Source organism: Calliphora vicina, chromosome 3 (genome assembly GCF_958450345.1).
Source record: "Calliphora vicina chromosome 3, idCalVici1.1, whole genome shotgun sequence".
NCBI lineage: Eukaryota > Metazoa > Arthropoda > Insecta > Diptera > Calliphoridae > Calliphora > Calliphora vicina.
The window spans coordinates 10,179,104-10,194,894 of record NC_088782.1 but is presented as its reverse complement, the minus strand read 5'-3'; the positions used below and the strand labels follow the sequence as shown (position 1 = coordinate 10,194,894).

General features: G+C 35.0%; 1 protein-coding gene across 1 annotated transcript in view; it reads left to right on the top strand.

Annotated features, from left to right (window-relative positions):
- ImpE1 (Ecdysone-inducible gene E1) overlaps nt 1-12,937 on the top strand; it is a 45,811-nt gene extending 32,874 nt beyond the window's left edge. Inside the window, exons 4-7 of the mRNA XM_065504081.1 lie at nt 5,935-10,806; nt 10,879-11,096; nt 12,145-12,688; nt 12,752-12,937. Of these exons, the coding sequence (XP_065360153.1) occupies nt 5,935-10,806; nt 10,879-11,096; nt 12,145-12,688; nt 12,752-12,834 (5,717 nt within the window). The 3' untranslated portion in view covers nt 12,835-12,937. The remainder of the gene's footprint in view (nt 1-5,934; nt 10,807-10,878; nt 11,097-12,144; nt 12,689-12,751) is intronic.
- The last annotated feature ends 2,854 nt before the right edge of the window (nt 12,938-15,791 follow it).

Here is a 15,791-nt window from a genome sequence, read left to right as displayed (position 1 = left end):
TTATGGTATTTGGGCCAAAAAAATATGAAAATTAAAAAATTTCCCAATTTTCATGTCAATTATTTTTTACAAAATAAAGAATAATGATGGCATTTCATATCTCTCGCCACAGCCATTTTAAATCGTAAGATTTATTTTCAAAATATTTTAATTCTAACCCATTGTGCTCTGGTGATATTGCTAGTAGATCATTAATATGTATGTAATTTTCATGTTGCTTCAATCATAATTACTAATGGCTTTGGCCAGCTTTGGAAAAAAAGCAAAAGTTTTATGAATATTTACACATTTACACATTATACTAGTTTTCTTTCTTTTTTATTTCCAAGAGCTACTTACTACTTATACTATCTATAGGAATTTTCATTATTGTCAAAGAAAAGTTTTTCGTTGCAGTTCATATTTATTTTTTTTTCATTTTCATATTTTATGACTTGACCTACATCTGGCTCTCTCAAAAAAATAAATAAATAAAAAAATAGATATATATTTTATACTACAAAAGCAAAAGACTTCCTATAATTTCTAAACACACCTCCCCTTTAGCTGGCCCTGGGTGTAGTCATGATATTCTCTGCTGCTGTTGATCATGGGCTGCTGATAACATGTAACTAGTTTTTCTTGCAACTGCAACATGCTTAGCTTCCCAGGAGTTTTACAACACAACACAACAGAACACAGTAACAACTAACATTTCAATGGAAAATTCCTAACTAGAGTATAAAACCTCTAAACACTGTAAAAGAAAAACTTTACTCTATTATGTACTTTGAATGCCACTTCAAACAGCAACAAACATATTCGCTATATTAGCAATCACATAAATAGCAGAAGCAGCAGAAGCAGCAACAGCAGCAGCACCAGCTGCTAATATATACGTACTCTAACATTAACAACATGCGTGTGATTTTTATTTCTTAATATGTCTTGCTACAAAACTCAAATTATGGGTGGCTGTTACATTATAGAGTTCCTGGAAATAATGAATTTGCTGCAATTGGTAATGAATACTTCAACATATGTGCATAGTGTACGCTAAGTATAGCAAATCAATTCAGCATATTTAAGCATACCAACTGCTATAGTATAGAAAACATGATGCATAATTAGCTATTGCTATTTTTCTTGGCAATTGCTCAATTTAAATTGAATTTTTTCCTAATTAGTAGCAGCTTTTTATAAAGAAAATGTTCAATTTGCTTCTTAAAACAGGTATTGGGTTTTAAATTGCTTAATACAGATACAATTTATTTATTAAGTTTGTTAGTTAGTTCATTTGTAAATTGTTTAAATAGCATTGAGACAATATTATTTGCCATTGCACAATTTGAAAAGGATTTTTACTAATTAATACTTAAATTTAATGTAATACGATTCATTAAGCTGTAATAAATAATAAATAATTTCAAAGAATACATTGATAAGAGACCCATTTTGTAAAATTATATGTTTTGATTAGTTTCAGTCAGTTTTAAATATTATTTGATGAATTCAATGAAATGTATTGTTGGTGGGATAAGCTAGTTCATATGTAAACAAAGTTTACTACAAAATACGAATGTGAAATTAACTTGAGTCACTGAAGTTAATTTCATTACCGAGTTCTTCGTGTTCTATGGTGCTCAGAGGAAAATGAGCAATTGAACTTGAAGTCTTATTGCAGGACATGTCTCCGGGGATTGGTTCATTGCCATCCTGAACAGGTTTGTCCTTATCGTCGCCTCGGCAAACCCAAAGAAAGATCGACTCGAAGAAGTAGTAGACCTTTCCCGAAGAAGAGCTAAGGATTTCTGGTTCATGATGACCGTGATCCTTCTGTAAAGACATGCGGATTCGGAGACCCTGGCAACCATCTAATAATCTGTCGCGATGTCAGACCTAGGCCGGCGTGGTATCTCAACAACAGATATCATTTCCAGTCTAGCTCCTTCCCAAAGACCGTCCAACAGAGCAACAGTCTGTTTGAGAAGCAGGGCAGATCCTTCGTTTGAACAGGCTATGAGCTTCACCCGAAAACGAAACCATGCGACATCAATACAATGAGGGGGATCCCGGGTCCCATGAGAACTCGCCAGAACAATCCTATCAGCTTTCTGTCCATCATATCGCAGTTTGTGTGAGATATGGAGAAATCGGAATCGCTCCTATCGATGACAGCACGGACAAGACTTTTTACCTATCCGGGCAATAACTTTCTCGGAGGCTCGCCGTCTGTTGTCACGTGCCTGATGGGTTTCTTGAGAGGTACATCTTGGGTACCCGAAATCTGGTTCGCAGGTACTTTGCTCACAATCTGCACTGGGTTTGCTGTAGTCGGAGTTTTCATGCTAACAGCTCCCAAAACAGGGCGAGGCAGCTTTTGAGGTACTTGGATTGAAGTTCGGAGTCACCTCGCTGCTATTAAACTTGCTACCTTTGTTAGAGGATGCCATCTGGACGTATTCAGAGGTTTCCCCAAATATCTTCCTGCAGATGTTTGATCGCCAGTAGCTCGGCCCGGTGTCTCCACCGAAGTAATCCGGATATGATGGATAATACCATGAATTTATATGTCGATTATGGATGGCAACCGAACTTCAGTTGCGTTGCCGGAGGGCAACCACAAATTTCTGGTTGCCATTTGGCAACAGAAAATGATGCTGCCAGTTGCCATCTGTAATACCATTTAGGCAACTGACAACGCAACATAAGTTCGATTGCCATCCATAATCGACCCATTACGTTATGAAACTGACCAACAAGAGATGTAAGATAATTTAGATCGAAAACATGGTGTTGAATAACTAGAGCAAGAGCATGAGCAAAAATTGGACCACGAATTAGAACAAGAGCCAGAATTTCCAAAAGAACAAGAGCAAATTGCTAGTCATGAGAAAGGACAAGGACATCAGGAAGAACATGAGGCAGGACAAAAAGAAGTAAAGCATGAGTCCGCAAAAGAAGAAGAACATCAAAAAGAACATGGGATGTGGTGGATAATACCATGAATTTTGATTATGAAGATATATTTTGGTAGTGATGAACTGGAGCAACATTATGAAAAAATACTTGAACAATAGCAAGTTGAAAAGCAGGAAAAAGAGCCAGAACTCCCTCTATCCTCCCTCCTATAACCTATTTTCCTAGTTCCAACACATTGCTTTCCCTGAGTGCTGGTCCAAAAAAAAAAGATCAAGTATATAAGCCAGAACAAGTAGTAAAACATAAGTCAGCAAATGGGGAAGGTCCTCAAGAAGAACATGAAAAAGTTCATGAGTCAGAACAAGAACTATCAATTCAAGTTCAAGAGCATGAAGTTTTAAAAGCCAGAGCAATATAAAGATCTTGTTAAAAATCCACAGCCACAGCAAGTAAATGAACAACATAATGAGGTCAGGAAATCATGAATCAGGATAGGAGCAAGAACAAGATTATAAGGAAAATCATGTAGCTAGTACATAACCACTTAGTCTGAACAGGAACATGTAGAAAATAATGACTCATCATACGAAGAAGAGCCAGAAAAATAACATAAACAACTTAGGAGTCAAAACAAAATATAGGAAATGGGGAACAGCATCAATAATTTCATGGACCAGAATAGGAACAAGAGCACTTACATGTTAGGAACAAGAGAAGCATGGAGAAAATCATGGGACTTGCAGTTGCGCCGTGTTCTTGGAACCATATATCCTTTTATCTAGATTCATCAGTTTGCGGCAATAAAAATGGTTCTGTATTATTCATCAATCACATATTGCTGAATGTGATCGATGGCCTGGGTTATGTTGACTTTGAGGGAATCGGTCCATTTATGCTAACTGCCATCGAAATCCGCATCAAAAATGAGCTTAACGAACGATCAAACATCAAGATATTTGGGGAAACCTCTGAATGCGTCCACAAGGCATCCTCTAACAAAGGATGCAAGTTTAATAGCAGCGAGGTGACTCCGAACTTCAATCCAAGTACCTCAAAAGCAGCCTTGCCCTGTTTTGGGAGATAATAAACTATGTCGTGATGATTTGACATCAGTGATTGAATAAAAACAACCTGGTTATCAGAGACTATCCTTTACCAAAAACCCCCTTATATTTTGCACATTACAATTTATATTAGATTATGTAAAAATACTGGTTTTTATCTAAAATCTTTAATTTATCCATACAACCAATACTAACTAAAATATGTTTTAGTTCTAAAACAAAATGTTCATCAAGGAAATGCCTGCCTTAATCACAAATTAGGTTAATCCTTGATGATGTCACATCGTTTAGCGCGTAAGTTTCAATGACAAAATGACAAACAAGATCAATCAATCAGTAAGTCAGTCAATTTACCACTTAAAAAGGAAACTAGTTTTATTTTTCTGTTCATTTTTTTCCTGCTCTCTCTGTGATCGTTTAAAACATTTTTACTTCGGAAAAAAATGCGTAGAATTTTGTTTTCCGTTTTGCTGGCCATAATTTGTGTCTTAATGTTGCATACAAGCATACAGCAAGAGGTTGCAGCAAGTTAACTATGTTGCATTTCTTTGAAATTCGTTCCATTTTATCGCTATCGAATTTATTGAATGATACATGTGACAAACGTTGCTTAAATGTGAAACAGGTTTCTTTTTTTGCACTCGTACTGGCAGCAATTGTAAGGCGTTTTTTATGTTCTCTGTTTATTTGTTTTATATTTCACGTGATGACCATTATGATGAGGATCGTCATTATTATTATACTACAAAATAACTATCAAAGTTATGATTAAACTATTAAATCAATACCAATGCAATATGTTGCTTGAATCCAATGCAATGTTGCTGGCCATAATAAAGAAATTTAACACAGAGAGAGAGAGAGAGAGAGAGATAGAGAAATAGAAATAGCAGACTAAACAGCGGCAAATAAATTCGTATGTAGCACCGGAAAATATTTTATTTATTAAAATTGAATAGAGTTAAAATAAAGAGTTTAAAATGAAAACCGCGCGAGTAAATTTTTAGCGCAACGGCACTTGAATGTCTGCAAATGTTAGCGCATGAAAGCCATTGACTTCCTCAGTCAGAGCTCTGCCTCTTGGCTAATGATAATTATGACGCTGAGACCCATTATGATGATCATGATCGTGATGCTGCTGGCAGCATGAGCCAGAGATAGCCTGCCCAAAAGTAAGAAATAAAAAAGAAAGAAAAAAGAAAATATATGTTTGTTGCTGTTTAAGAAACAACATCAACTACAAAACGGTAGATATTGGCGTCTGTGGCTACAACACAAGTTGACGATGGATGCCAAAGCAATGTTGCACTATGTTTGCAGAAAAATGCAACGGGAACAACTCTACTAACTAAATAACTATTTACAACAACTAGCATGACTTTAACTACCACTCGTACAACCAACCAACCAACCAACTACCACATACGACTACGTACTAGTACTTCCACTCTATACCACTTCTTCTACTTCTACTGTGGCAACGACTGACTAAGTTGGTAAACCAGTGGAAACAGGTTGAGCGGCAAATAGGTATTGCAAGTATATTGTGATGTATCATGCTTGATCATGTTATTGATGGCTTTGTGCAGGTTTCTTCTTGTTGCTTCTTGGCAAAAATCTCTAGCAAAAAAATAAGAAAAAAAAGTGTGTCAACCAAAGTTTAGTTTCCTAAAAGTACAATGCAACAACATAAACAAAAACTAAAACCAAAATAAAATGTAGGAAAAAAATCAGGTGTGGATAGTAACAACGTAGCATGTGAAAGATGCTTGGGAATTTTCTTATAAACAGTGATAAAACCAAATAGGGCTTCAACAAAATTGACTAAATACAAACAAATATTTATTAAAAGTAGAGTTTTTCAAATGTTTTAAAATATTTAAGATTTTTCTTTTGCTATTCTGAAAGAACTTTTTCAATTTATACTGATTGCCATCTGTGTGTGTGTTTTCTTTTTGTTTACTTGCAGCTGCTCCACCTGGTTCTGTCTGTTACAGTCATGCCCATTGTCAAATGTTCAATACTCGCACCCATTGTGATTTCTTAATCCCCAATCTTTTCGGCCGTTGCCAATGTACCGCTCCTGCCAAACTTAAGGCTGGTTTGTGTGTAGACAGTACAATTGAGGAAGCCCAGCCTCCAGTACCCCAGACTACAACAACTACTACTTCCACTACCACTACACAAGCCCCCATTAAGGAAACTGAAGCTCCTGTTTATAATGTGCAAGAACCAGAAATTGTAGCTCCCCAGCAACAAATTTTAGCTGATCCCATAATAGAAGAACAGCCAGCTGTTACACCAGTTCTAGCTGATCCCGTTAAACAACAACCTCAAGAGGAGCAAGAAGAAAACTCGAATGTTTCGGTAGAAGAACAAGAATGGGAAGATGATAAAGATATTGTGCAGCCAACTTCAAAAACTCCCTTTGAATTGCAAGGAGAAACTGCTACACAACATGAAACTTTAACTCCAGCTCAAGCTGAAGAACAAAACGAGGTCACAGAAAATGCTGATACCCTTGATGTTCCCAATGTTACTGATGACTATCCATATAAAATCGAGGAAGAAGAAGATCACACACAGTCACAAACCCAAGAGCATGCTGTAGAACATATGCCAGAGACAGCCATGCATGAAGAAGAACATAATGAAGAATATGGCGATGTGGTGGATAATACCATGAATTTTGATTATGAGGCTGCCCAACAAGAGCAGGAAGATCATTTGGAACAAGAACATAATGGTGAAGACCTAGAGAAAGAGCATGAGGAAAAACTTGAGCACGAACTGGAAGAAGAGCAAGTTGAAAAGCATGAACAAGAACCAGAAGTTCCAGAAAAACATGAACAAGAGCCAGAACATGAGCAGGAAGAACAACAAATAGTTAGTCATGAGCAAGAACAAGAGCATCAGGAAGAACATGAGACAGAACAAGATGAAGTAAAGCATGAGTCAGAAAATGTGGAAGATTCTCAACAAGAACATGAACAAGATCATGAGCCTGAACAAGCCCATGTAGAAATTCCTGAGCCAGAACAAGAAAAACCAATTCATGAAAATGAACCAGATCAAGTTCATGAGGAACAAGAGCATGAAGAAAAACACGAATCAGAATATGAGCAAGATCAACAGAAAGTACAGGAACAAGTTCATGAGCCAGAGCAAGAAGTTCATGAGCCAGAGCAAGTACATCTAGAAATTCCTGAGCCAGTAGAAGAACCACAACAAGATCTTGAACAACACAATGAAGTAGAACAGGAGCAAGAGCATGTGGAGCATATTGAACCTGAAAATGAGCAACAACCACAGCAAGTGCATGAGTCTGAACAGGAACATGTGGAAAGTCATGAATCGGAATATGTACAAGAGCCAGAAAAAGAACATGAACAAGTCCACAACAAGCTCGAACAGGAACAAGATCATGAAGAAAATGAATTATCTTACGAACAAGAACCAGAGAAAGAACATGATCCCAAACAGGAACAAGAGTATGAAGATAAACATGAGCAACCGGAGAAGGAGCCAGAGGAAGTTCAGGAGTCGGAAATAGAACAAGATCATGCAGAAAATCATGAGCAAGTTCATGAGACTGAAGAGGAACATGTAGAACATCAAGAATCAGCATATGAACAAGAGCCAGAAAAAGTACAAGAACAAGTTCAAGAGTCAGAACAAGATCATGTTGATAAACATGATTCAGCATATGAGAAAGAGACAGAGGAGGTTCATGAAACAGAGAAGGAACAAGAGCCTGTAGATCATCAGGAACAACCGGAGCCAGAAAAAGATGTTCATGAAACAGAACAGGAGCAACATGAAGAAAATCAAGAGCCAGAATCTGAACAAGTACATCATCAAGAAGCTGAACAAGAGCTAGAAACTGAGCTAGAACAAAATCATGAACTTCAACCAGAGCACAATGTTGACCAACAATCCGATGAAGACCATGATGAAGTTAAGGAACATAATGAGGATGAAGAACAACAAGCCGTCGAACAACATGATGAACATAAAGAACATCATGAAGAAGATTCTGTAGAACAACACTTTGTTGAACAAGAAAATCATAACGCTGAACAAGATCATATTGCACAACTGGATCACATAATCCCTGATAATAATGAAATCAACAACATACCACCCAAACAACAGCAACAACAAGACAGTCAAGAAGAAAGTTTAAATGAATCATTAAATTTACAATCAATAACAAATGAAATTCATCATGATCAAACCGATGAAGTTGTAGAGGAAAATGAAAGTGTTCAAAATGAAAATGAAGCAACCACACAACAACAACAGCCTGAAGCTGTGATGTTGGCCAATGATGAAGTTATTACCACACAAACGGCTGTACTTGAGGAAGAAGTTAAAAATGTAGCAGAAGCAGAAATCGATTTAAACAATAGTCAAGAAAAAGAAGAAGAACAACAACATGAGGCTGCTTCTGCTGTTGCTGATGAGACTATTGTCATTGATGAACAGCAGATCGTAGACAATGAGGAAGAGAAACTTGAAAGCCAACAAATTGATGAAAACAATACTGCGGGCCAAATAGCTGACACTAGCGCAGAACAGCAAGAAGAAATGTTGCAAGAAACCACAGAAAAAATGCCTGAAGTAGAAAACCACACTGATGGCGATGCTGAAGACTCCGATCATCAAGTGTTTGAAGATTTCGAAAATCAACATGAAGATAAACAAAATGAAATTTCAACCGAACAGCCCATAGAAACTGACCAAATTAATCAAGATGTTAATGATATTGAACAACATCAACCTGCTGAAGCAACCGAAGAGGAACATCATGAACCAATCATATTAGATGAGGAACATTTTGAAGAACAAGCCATAACTGAGGCCAACATTGCAGAAGCTCAAGATCAAATCGCAGAAGAACAAACTATTTTAGAAGAAATTTTACCTAATGAATCTCAACAAGTTATTGAAAGCGAGGAAGAGCAGCCTATGGATCATGAACAAATTACAGAACAGCCTCAGTATTTGGAAACTGAGACAGCAACTCAAATCGCTGAAGAAGATAAAAAACCCCAGCAAGAATTCGCGGCGGTTCAGGAAGATAATGAAGAACCACAAGAACATGAAACTTTTACTGAATCCTCTTTGGAAGATTTAAAACCCATTAATAATGAAATTGATCAGGCTGATGATCATAAAGAAGAAGATGTAAAAGAAAGCCATGACAAAATTCCCCACATGGAACATGAAGAAGACAACGCATCTCTAGAACAAGAAAATCAACACACTTTAAATGAAAATGAAGAAACTCTTGCAGAAATTCCACAAAATAATGAACAACAGGAAGTGAATCATGAAAATGAAGTAATTGAAAATGTTGAACATTTTGAACATTTTGAAGAGGATCATACAACTCAATATCAGGAAACTCTAATGGAAAATGAAGAAGCTTCGGTAGAATCAACAACATTATCCACAGAAGATAATCAGGAACATGATAATGTTAATACAGATACCTTGGAACATGGCAATGAACAGACTGAAATTGCTGAAGACTCCATGGAGACAGCAGAGGAGGCTTTTCAAAATTTAGAAGATAATGAATCTGTTAAACAACAACAGTCCGATAATGAAGATAATCAAGAAGATTATCATAAAATGGAAATGGAGGTAGAACAATCGACAGAGATAAGCGAAGAAGAGCTACAATTGAAACATGAAAGTGTAGAATCTGAACATGTTGCAGAATCAGCAGATATAAATAATGCTGAAGTCGAACCAATGACCAGTAATGAAGAAATTTCACACTTTACCGAATCAATTGAAACTGAATATGTGCCATCTGAAACAAATCAAGACAACGAGCAACAAACTCCTGTATTAGCTGACAGAATTGACGACAATGAAGAGGCTGAAAATGAGCCTCAAGAAACACAACAACTTGTGGAAACTGAAAATCAAGATGCTGCTGCCAATCAAGACAGCATTGAGGACAATGAGGTACCACAAGGTGAACATACTGAGAGTGAGGAAAATGTCTATGACAATATGCCAGAAAATGGCTACTTTACTCAAGATCAAATAATGCCTGATTTAGTTAGACCTGATAACGAGGAATTCAAAGAAAGTGAATCGATTAGTGATATTTTGAATAACCTAATGAAGGAAGATGTTACCCTACAACCCGAATATTCCGGCGACTCCAATTACAATGATCATCTACAAAATATGCATGAAAGTGATGTAGCCGACCTTTTAGCCGAGGACACTAACATCTCTGAAGAATCGGTTATGTCACAACAATTGCCAACTCAGGATTCGACTGAAGCACCCATTGATCCTGAAGATAAACTTATTACATTCTATCCTGACATGCAAGAAATGCAACCCGTACAACAACTGCCCATTACTAGCCAACAACAGGAGTCTGTTGAACAAGAAGAAGCTTCGGGTGATGATGAGAAATCCCCTGTACAAGACAATGAAATCGAAAAGACTGAAGAACACCATACCTTATCTCCCTTAGATCTGCCCTTCGATACCTCGGTCGATTATGAGCCACAACAATTTGAGGCCGACAATTTGGTGGTAGAAACCACAACTACCACACCCAATGACTTGAAGTTGGAAGAGAATAACGAGCAAGCTGAAAGCACTACCTCAGCAGCAGTTATGGAGGAGTTGACTACACAAACTATGTTGAATTTGGCCAGTCGTGTTACCCTTATGGAACCGGCAGCTCCCATAGCAACCACCCTAAGACCTTTAATGTCCTTGAATGCTAATGATGAAGTGACAGCCGAACCTTCTATTGATGCTCCCATTATGGAAAGTCTACTGACTACAAAGCCCACCACAGGTAATGAGTGATTGCAAGGAAATTGTCTTTTAATATAAATTAATGAGATTTTTGTTTGTTCTTTTATTATAGAAATTCGTAAACGTGTTGAATTGAGTTTGGAAGCTGTCTCTTTGAGTCTTTCCTGCTCCAACGATAAACAATGTCAATTGGCCGATCCTAATACGGTTTGTAGTGCTCGTGGTGTTTGTGATTGCGCCGCTAATTCTTACTCCGCTCATGTCCAAAACGATGCTTCGTCGGCTCAATGTGGTGCTGAGAGAACTGGCTGTGCTCCTGGTACATTCCAAGTAAGTTTTTTTTAAAATGCAATTGTTTTTGTAGGGTAAACGAAACTATTTGATAGAATTTTAGTCAAAGAAATAAATGGTTACATTAGAGAAGGATAATTCAAGATAATGTTATCTGCATTTAGAGTTTTGTTGAGAATAATTTCTTATTACTGATGTTAGAACCCAAATATCTTAAGCTGGATGTTCATGGTCTGGTAAGAACTCTGGGATCTCCTAGATCTTGGAAAACAATGAAACTGTATATAGAAATGTTTGCTATTGCATACCGAGATGTTAGGGTTAATGGTGATGTTAATTCATTGTGACATTTCCGCATCTAGGTTAATCGGAGGATTTCTGGTGTCTCTGAATAAGATATCGAGACATTTGGGGAATTGGGTGGGTGTGCGATGATAGACAATTAGGCATTTCTCTTGAAAACTGTAACACGTTCATCCAAAAGAAACTGTTTAAGCTAGGAGCACGTTCCTATAAAACCACTTGTGTTATTGAAAGATCGATTTGACTGGTATCTGATGTTGGAAGAATCAATTTTCTTACATTTCCATTGTATCATAGAAACTGGGTCTACGATTCAACGACTATTATAGAAGCTGTAATAATGAGAAAGAGACGGTGTCTCACTCTCTCTATGTCTGCATAAAGAAGTATATATTTAGCGTCTCTTTCCTCTCATGCTTGGAAGGAGTGTCGTATCTGAATCAGACATATCTACTCATTGATTAGAGAATCTGATTGGTCCATTATGTAAACAATTAAGGTACCTATTGTTAGTCACCTGAATTAGTCATATTTCCCTGTATTGGTTGGGTCAGGTCAAATTCATACTGGAAGTTCGGTTTTACTATTCAATATTATTTGATTAATTATAGGATTATTTTCTAGAATTGAAAAGCTTCCTTTATCCGAAGTATCATCCTCAATCTTTCTGGAAAACTGTTTGAAAGGAACTAATCCTTCTTGAAACCCTTTTCAACAAAAAATTTTGTTTACAATTTTTTATTTTTTGGCTATTATAAACTAATTTTTAATTTTCTTCCTACAGTGTCGCTCCAGTGGTGTTTGCATATCATGGTTCTTTGTTTGTGATGGCCGCTCTGACTGTAATGATGCTTCCGATGAAGAGTGTACTTTCAATGCTCGTCTCAATCAAACCTGTCCCAGTGAAGCCTTCCAGTGTGGTCAAAGTGGACGTTGTATCTCCAGGGCGGCTCTGTGTGATGGTCGCAGACAGTGTCCACATGGTGAAGACGAAATTGGCTGTAATGTGTTGAAGTCAGAAGACTCCTGTCCTCCACACACTTTCCGCTGCAAGAGTGGTGAATGTTTGCCGGAATATGAATACTGTAATGCCATTATATCGTGCCGTGATGGCAGTGATGAACCACCACATTTGTGTGGCTCGCGTTCAATGCCCAATTTCTTTTTACAACTTTTAACCGCTGGTGGTTTGATGAATAAGAATATTGATAGCAATGCCTATTGTCCACACAGATGTAGCAATGGCAGATGTCGTTCAACGGCCATAGTGTGCTCGGGACGTGATGGTTGTGGTGATGGTACTGATGAGCAAACCTGTTCAGTGTGTAGTAAGTTTCTTAACTAAATATTTAAAAAAATGATGTCTTAATAGTGGTATTTTGTTCTTTTAGGATGCCCTGCCGTTACCCTGGATAGACCTGCCATCAATGTATCCGAATTTTTGGCCAGACATCGTCCCATGCCTTTGTGGTAGACTGTTTATTACTGTCTTTCCCCTGATTATGATTGACTTATCTTATAAATTTGCTCCTTTTAAAACATTTTTCTAGTTATAGGTTTATTTATTCTACATCTTTTCATTAGAAACCACCCCCCCCATACACTCATTTTATTATTTATTTTTAGCACTACACAATTTTATTTAATGAACATTTTCTCTTAAAAAATACAAAAAAATTGTCTCCTTGCTAGCAAAGGTTTCGTTTATAATTCATTTTTATTAATAACGTTTTTTAAAGGCTACTTTCTATGTTATAAATGAATTGTGGCGCAAACCTTTGATCTAGCGATGTTTGACAATTGAATTTATGGAAAAAAGTGTTAGTGTTGCAACTGCATAAACAATTTTATATTTCATCATTTAACCTATTTATTTTTCATTTCATTTTATTTATAAGTCTTTATTTCTCCTTTTTGCTCTCTCTCTATATATATATTTTAAAGCCACTTGCATGTTGAAAAGTGGCCGATAAAGTAAACAAACAAAACAAAAAAAAAACAATTTTTTAAAAAGAATTTAAAAATGTATATTCTAGAATATTAAGGAAAATTTTTTGAAAAATAAACAAAATAAAATATTTTTCTAAAGAAAATGTGAATTTTATCAAATATTTTTTTTTAAACTTAGCTTTAAGAGCAATAGGCTATTCACTGCTTCACATTGGATTAAAGTATGACTTCAAACTTGCTTTCAACTTTTAGTCCAGAGCAAATATTTATTGGGTATGTGTTTGGCATTGAAAATGTTTGCCTGATAACATGAAATTCCTTGCTTATTGGTCACATGAGCATTAATGAAAGTTCAAACTTTGTCTTTAAAAAATAAAGATAAGAATATAAACAAATTATAGAAACGTAAAATTTAATAGACACATTTATTATTGCAAATAAAATAGCTTTCATCAATTTATTAATGAAACAAATTCATCATTATTTCTCTAAACAACATTATCTCAAATAAATTATTAATGTCGTTTCTTTTTGACAAAAAATTTGTAATTCAATTGTTATCTTATAGCACTTCATGATCTTATAGACAGAAGCATCCATATCCGCACAGTATCAATGCTTTCTTTTTGAACGATCATCAAGAAATTTATTGTAGTGCAAACGATGATCACAATATATTAATTAACATGATTGTTCTTTATCTTCCAAGTCAAAGAGACATGATTTTATTTCAATATTAATTTGGTCTCACCAATAATATTTTGGTTCATATTTTATAATTACGTTATTGTTCCTTAAACATATCGTATTGTTACGTTTTAACCTTTTTAAAACGTTGGTTTATTTCCTTTAAATAAACCGGATACTTTTGATTGCAAATAAAAACAAATTGTTTCAAATTGTAACAACTCTTTATTTATTCAAATTTACTCAACAGTTCAAATATACTGAGTGTTTTCATACACGTTTATAATTCACAGACATGAATGAAATAAACAAGATTGCGCCATCGACAATTCCGTTATTTTAGTGTACTCTTTTACTCTTTTTTCGTGACGTCAACAGTGACCCTTTTCTTATGTTTTGAATGTAAAATACTTACTTTTTATATGAAATTTCAAAACAAATAGTAAAAAAATAAATAAAAAAATTAATTAAAAATTAAAATGTGGTGTGAAGTCAAAAATTCCAATAATAATAATAACTAGGATCGCAAATGTAGAGAAAATAACCTTTTAAACCATATATGTTTCATTAATATTGGTGGAGAATAACATACTTAAAAGTGTACCACAAAAAAAACATGTGGCATATTTATATATAAGATAATAATCAGGGCAACCAAAAATATGCTCTAAAAAAAGTGTTTTATGCGCATAAAATATGCACTTAAAAACGAAAAATATGCTCTTAAAATAAAAAAAAATATGCACTTAAAAATAGTTGGTTATTGTTTGATTTCAAAATTTCATTAAAAAAATATATGTATATGAAGTAAATAAAATATTGAGCTCATAAATTAAAATTGGTTATTATAGGATTAAATATCGATTTAAGGGAATTTGTGCACTACATGAAAATAGTTATATTCAATTCATTTTATTATATTTAGAAATAAATTACTATGTGTTTACTTAAGTTCAAAATTTTTTTAACTAAATCTTTGTTTTAGATTTCCGAGTTTCTTAGACAATCATAATCAATTGATTTGTCTCATCTTTTAAACTGCTTAATACTTCAAACTTTTTTTTAGTAATTGGTGGCATAATATTTTACATTCTCAATCCGTGTGTCCCAATGTTTATAGGATCCCTACTGAGGATGTACCCAATAAGTTTCTCCAAATGTTTCTATTCTATATGAAGCTTTAAAAGCTTTTTTATCATTTGAATAATGTTTCAAAAACTCTGTGAATAGCGTGTAATTTTTTGGTAAAAAATTGCAAAGGATTTTGGAGCATTCATCATGTATCTAGATTAACATCTGAATTCGGCTTCTAAAATTTAAATAGAATTATAAAAGAGCCTTACAATAGTGGAATGATTTAAGACTGCGGCAATTAAAAAAACTTTTTGTTCAAGTTTTATCACTGGGACTCAAAATACCGTGACATTTAATATGTTTCTTCCTTTCTCATCCCCTTAAATCAACGAAAACTCTGTGAATATAAGCGATTACGGGTACTCTATTTTTTCTTTAAGTAACTTAGGCCAATTATCATTGGACCTTAACAAAATAGTAAAATATAGAAATGAAAAAATACAATACAATACAAACAATAAAATTATATAAGGAAAATAAAATAATGAAAAATAAAATATCCAACAAAAATATGCAGTTATGAGTTAAATATCCAAAAATATGCTATAAAACGCAAAATATGCAGTAAAGAGCAAAATATGCAAAAATATGCGCTAACAAATCGATGCCAAAATTCTTAAAATTGTCTGAAACGTTTAAATACTAACTCATATGTTTATA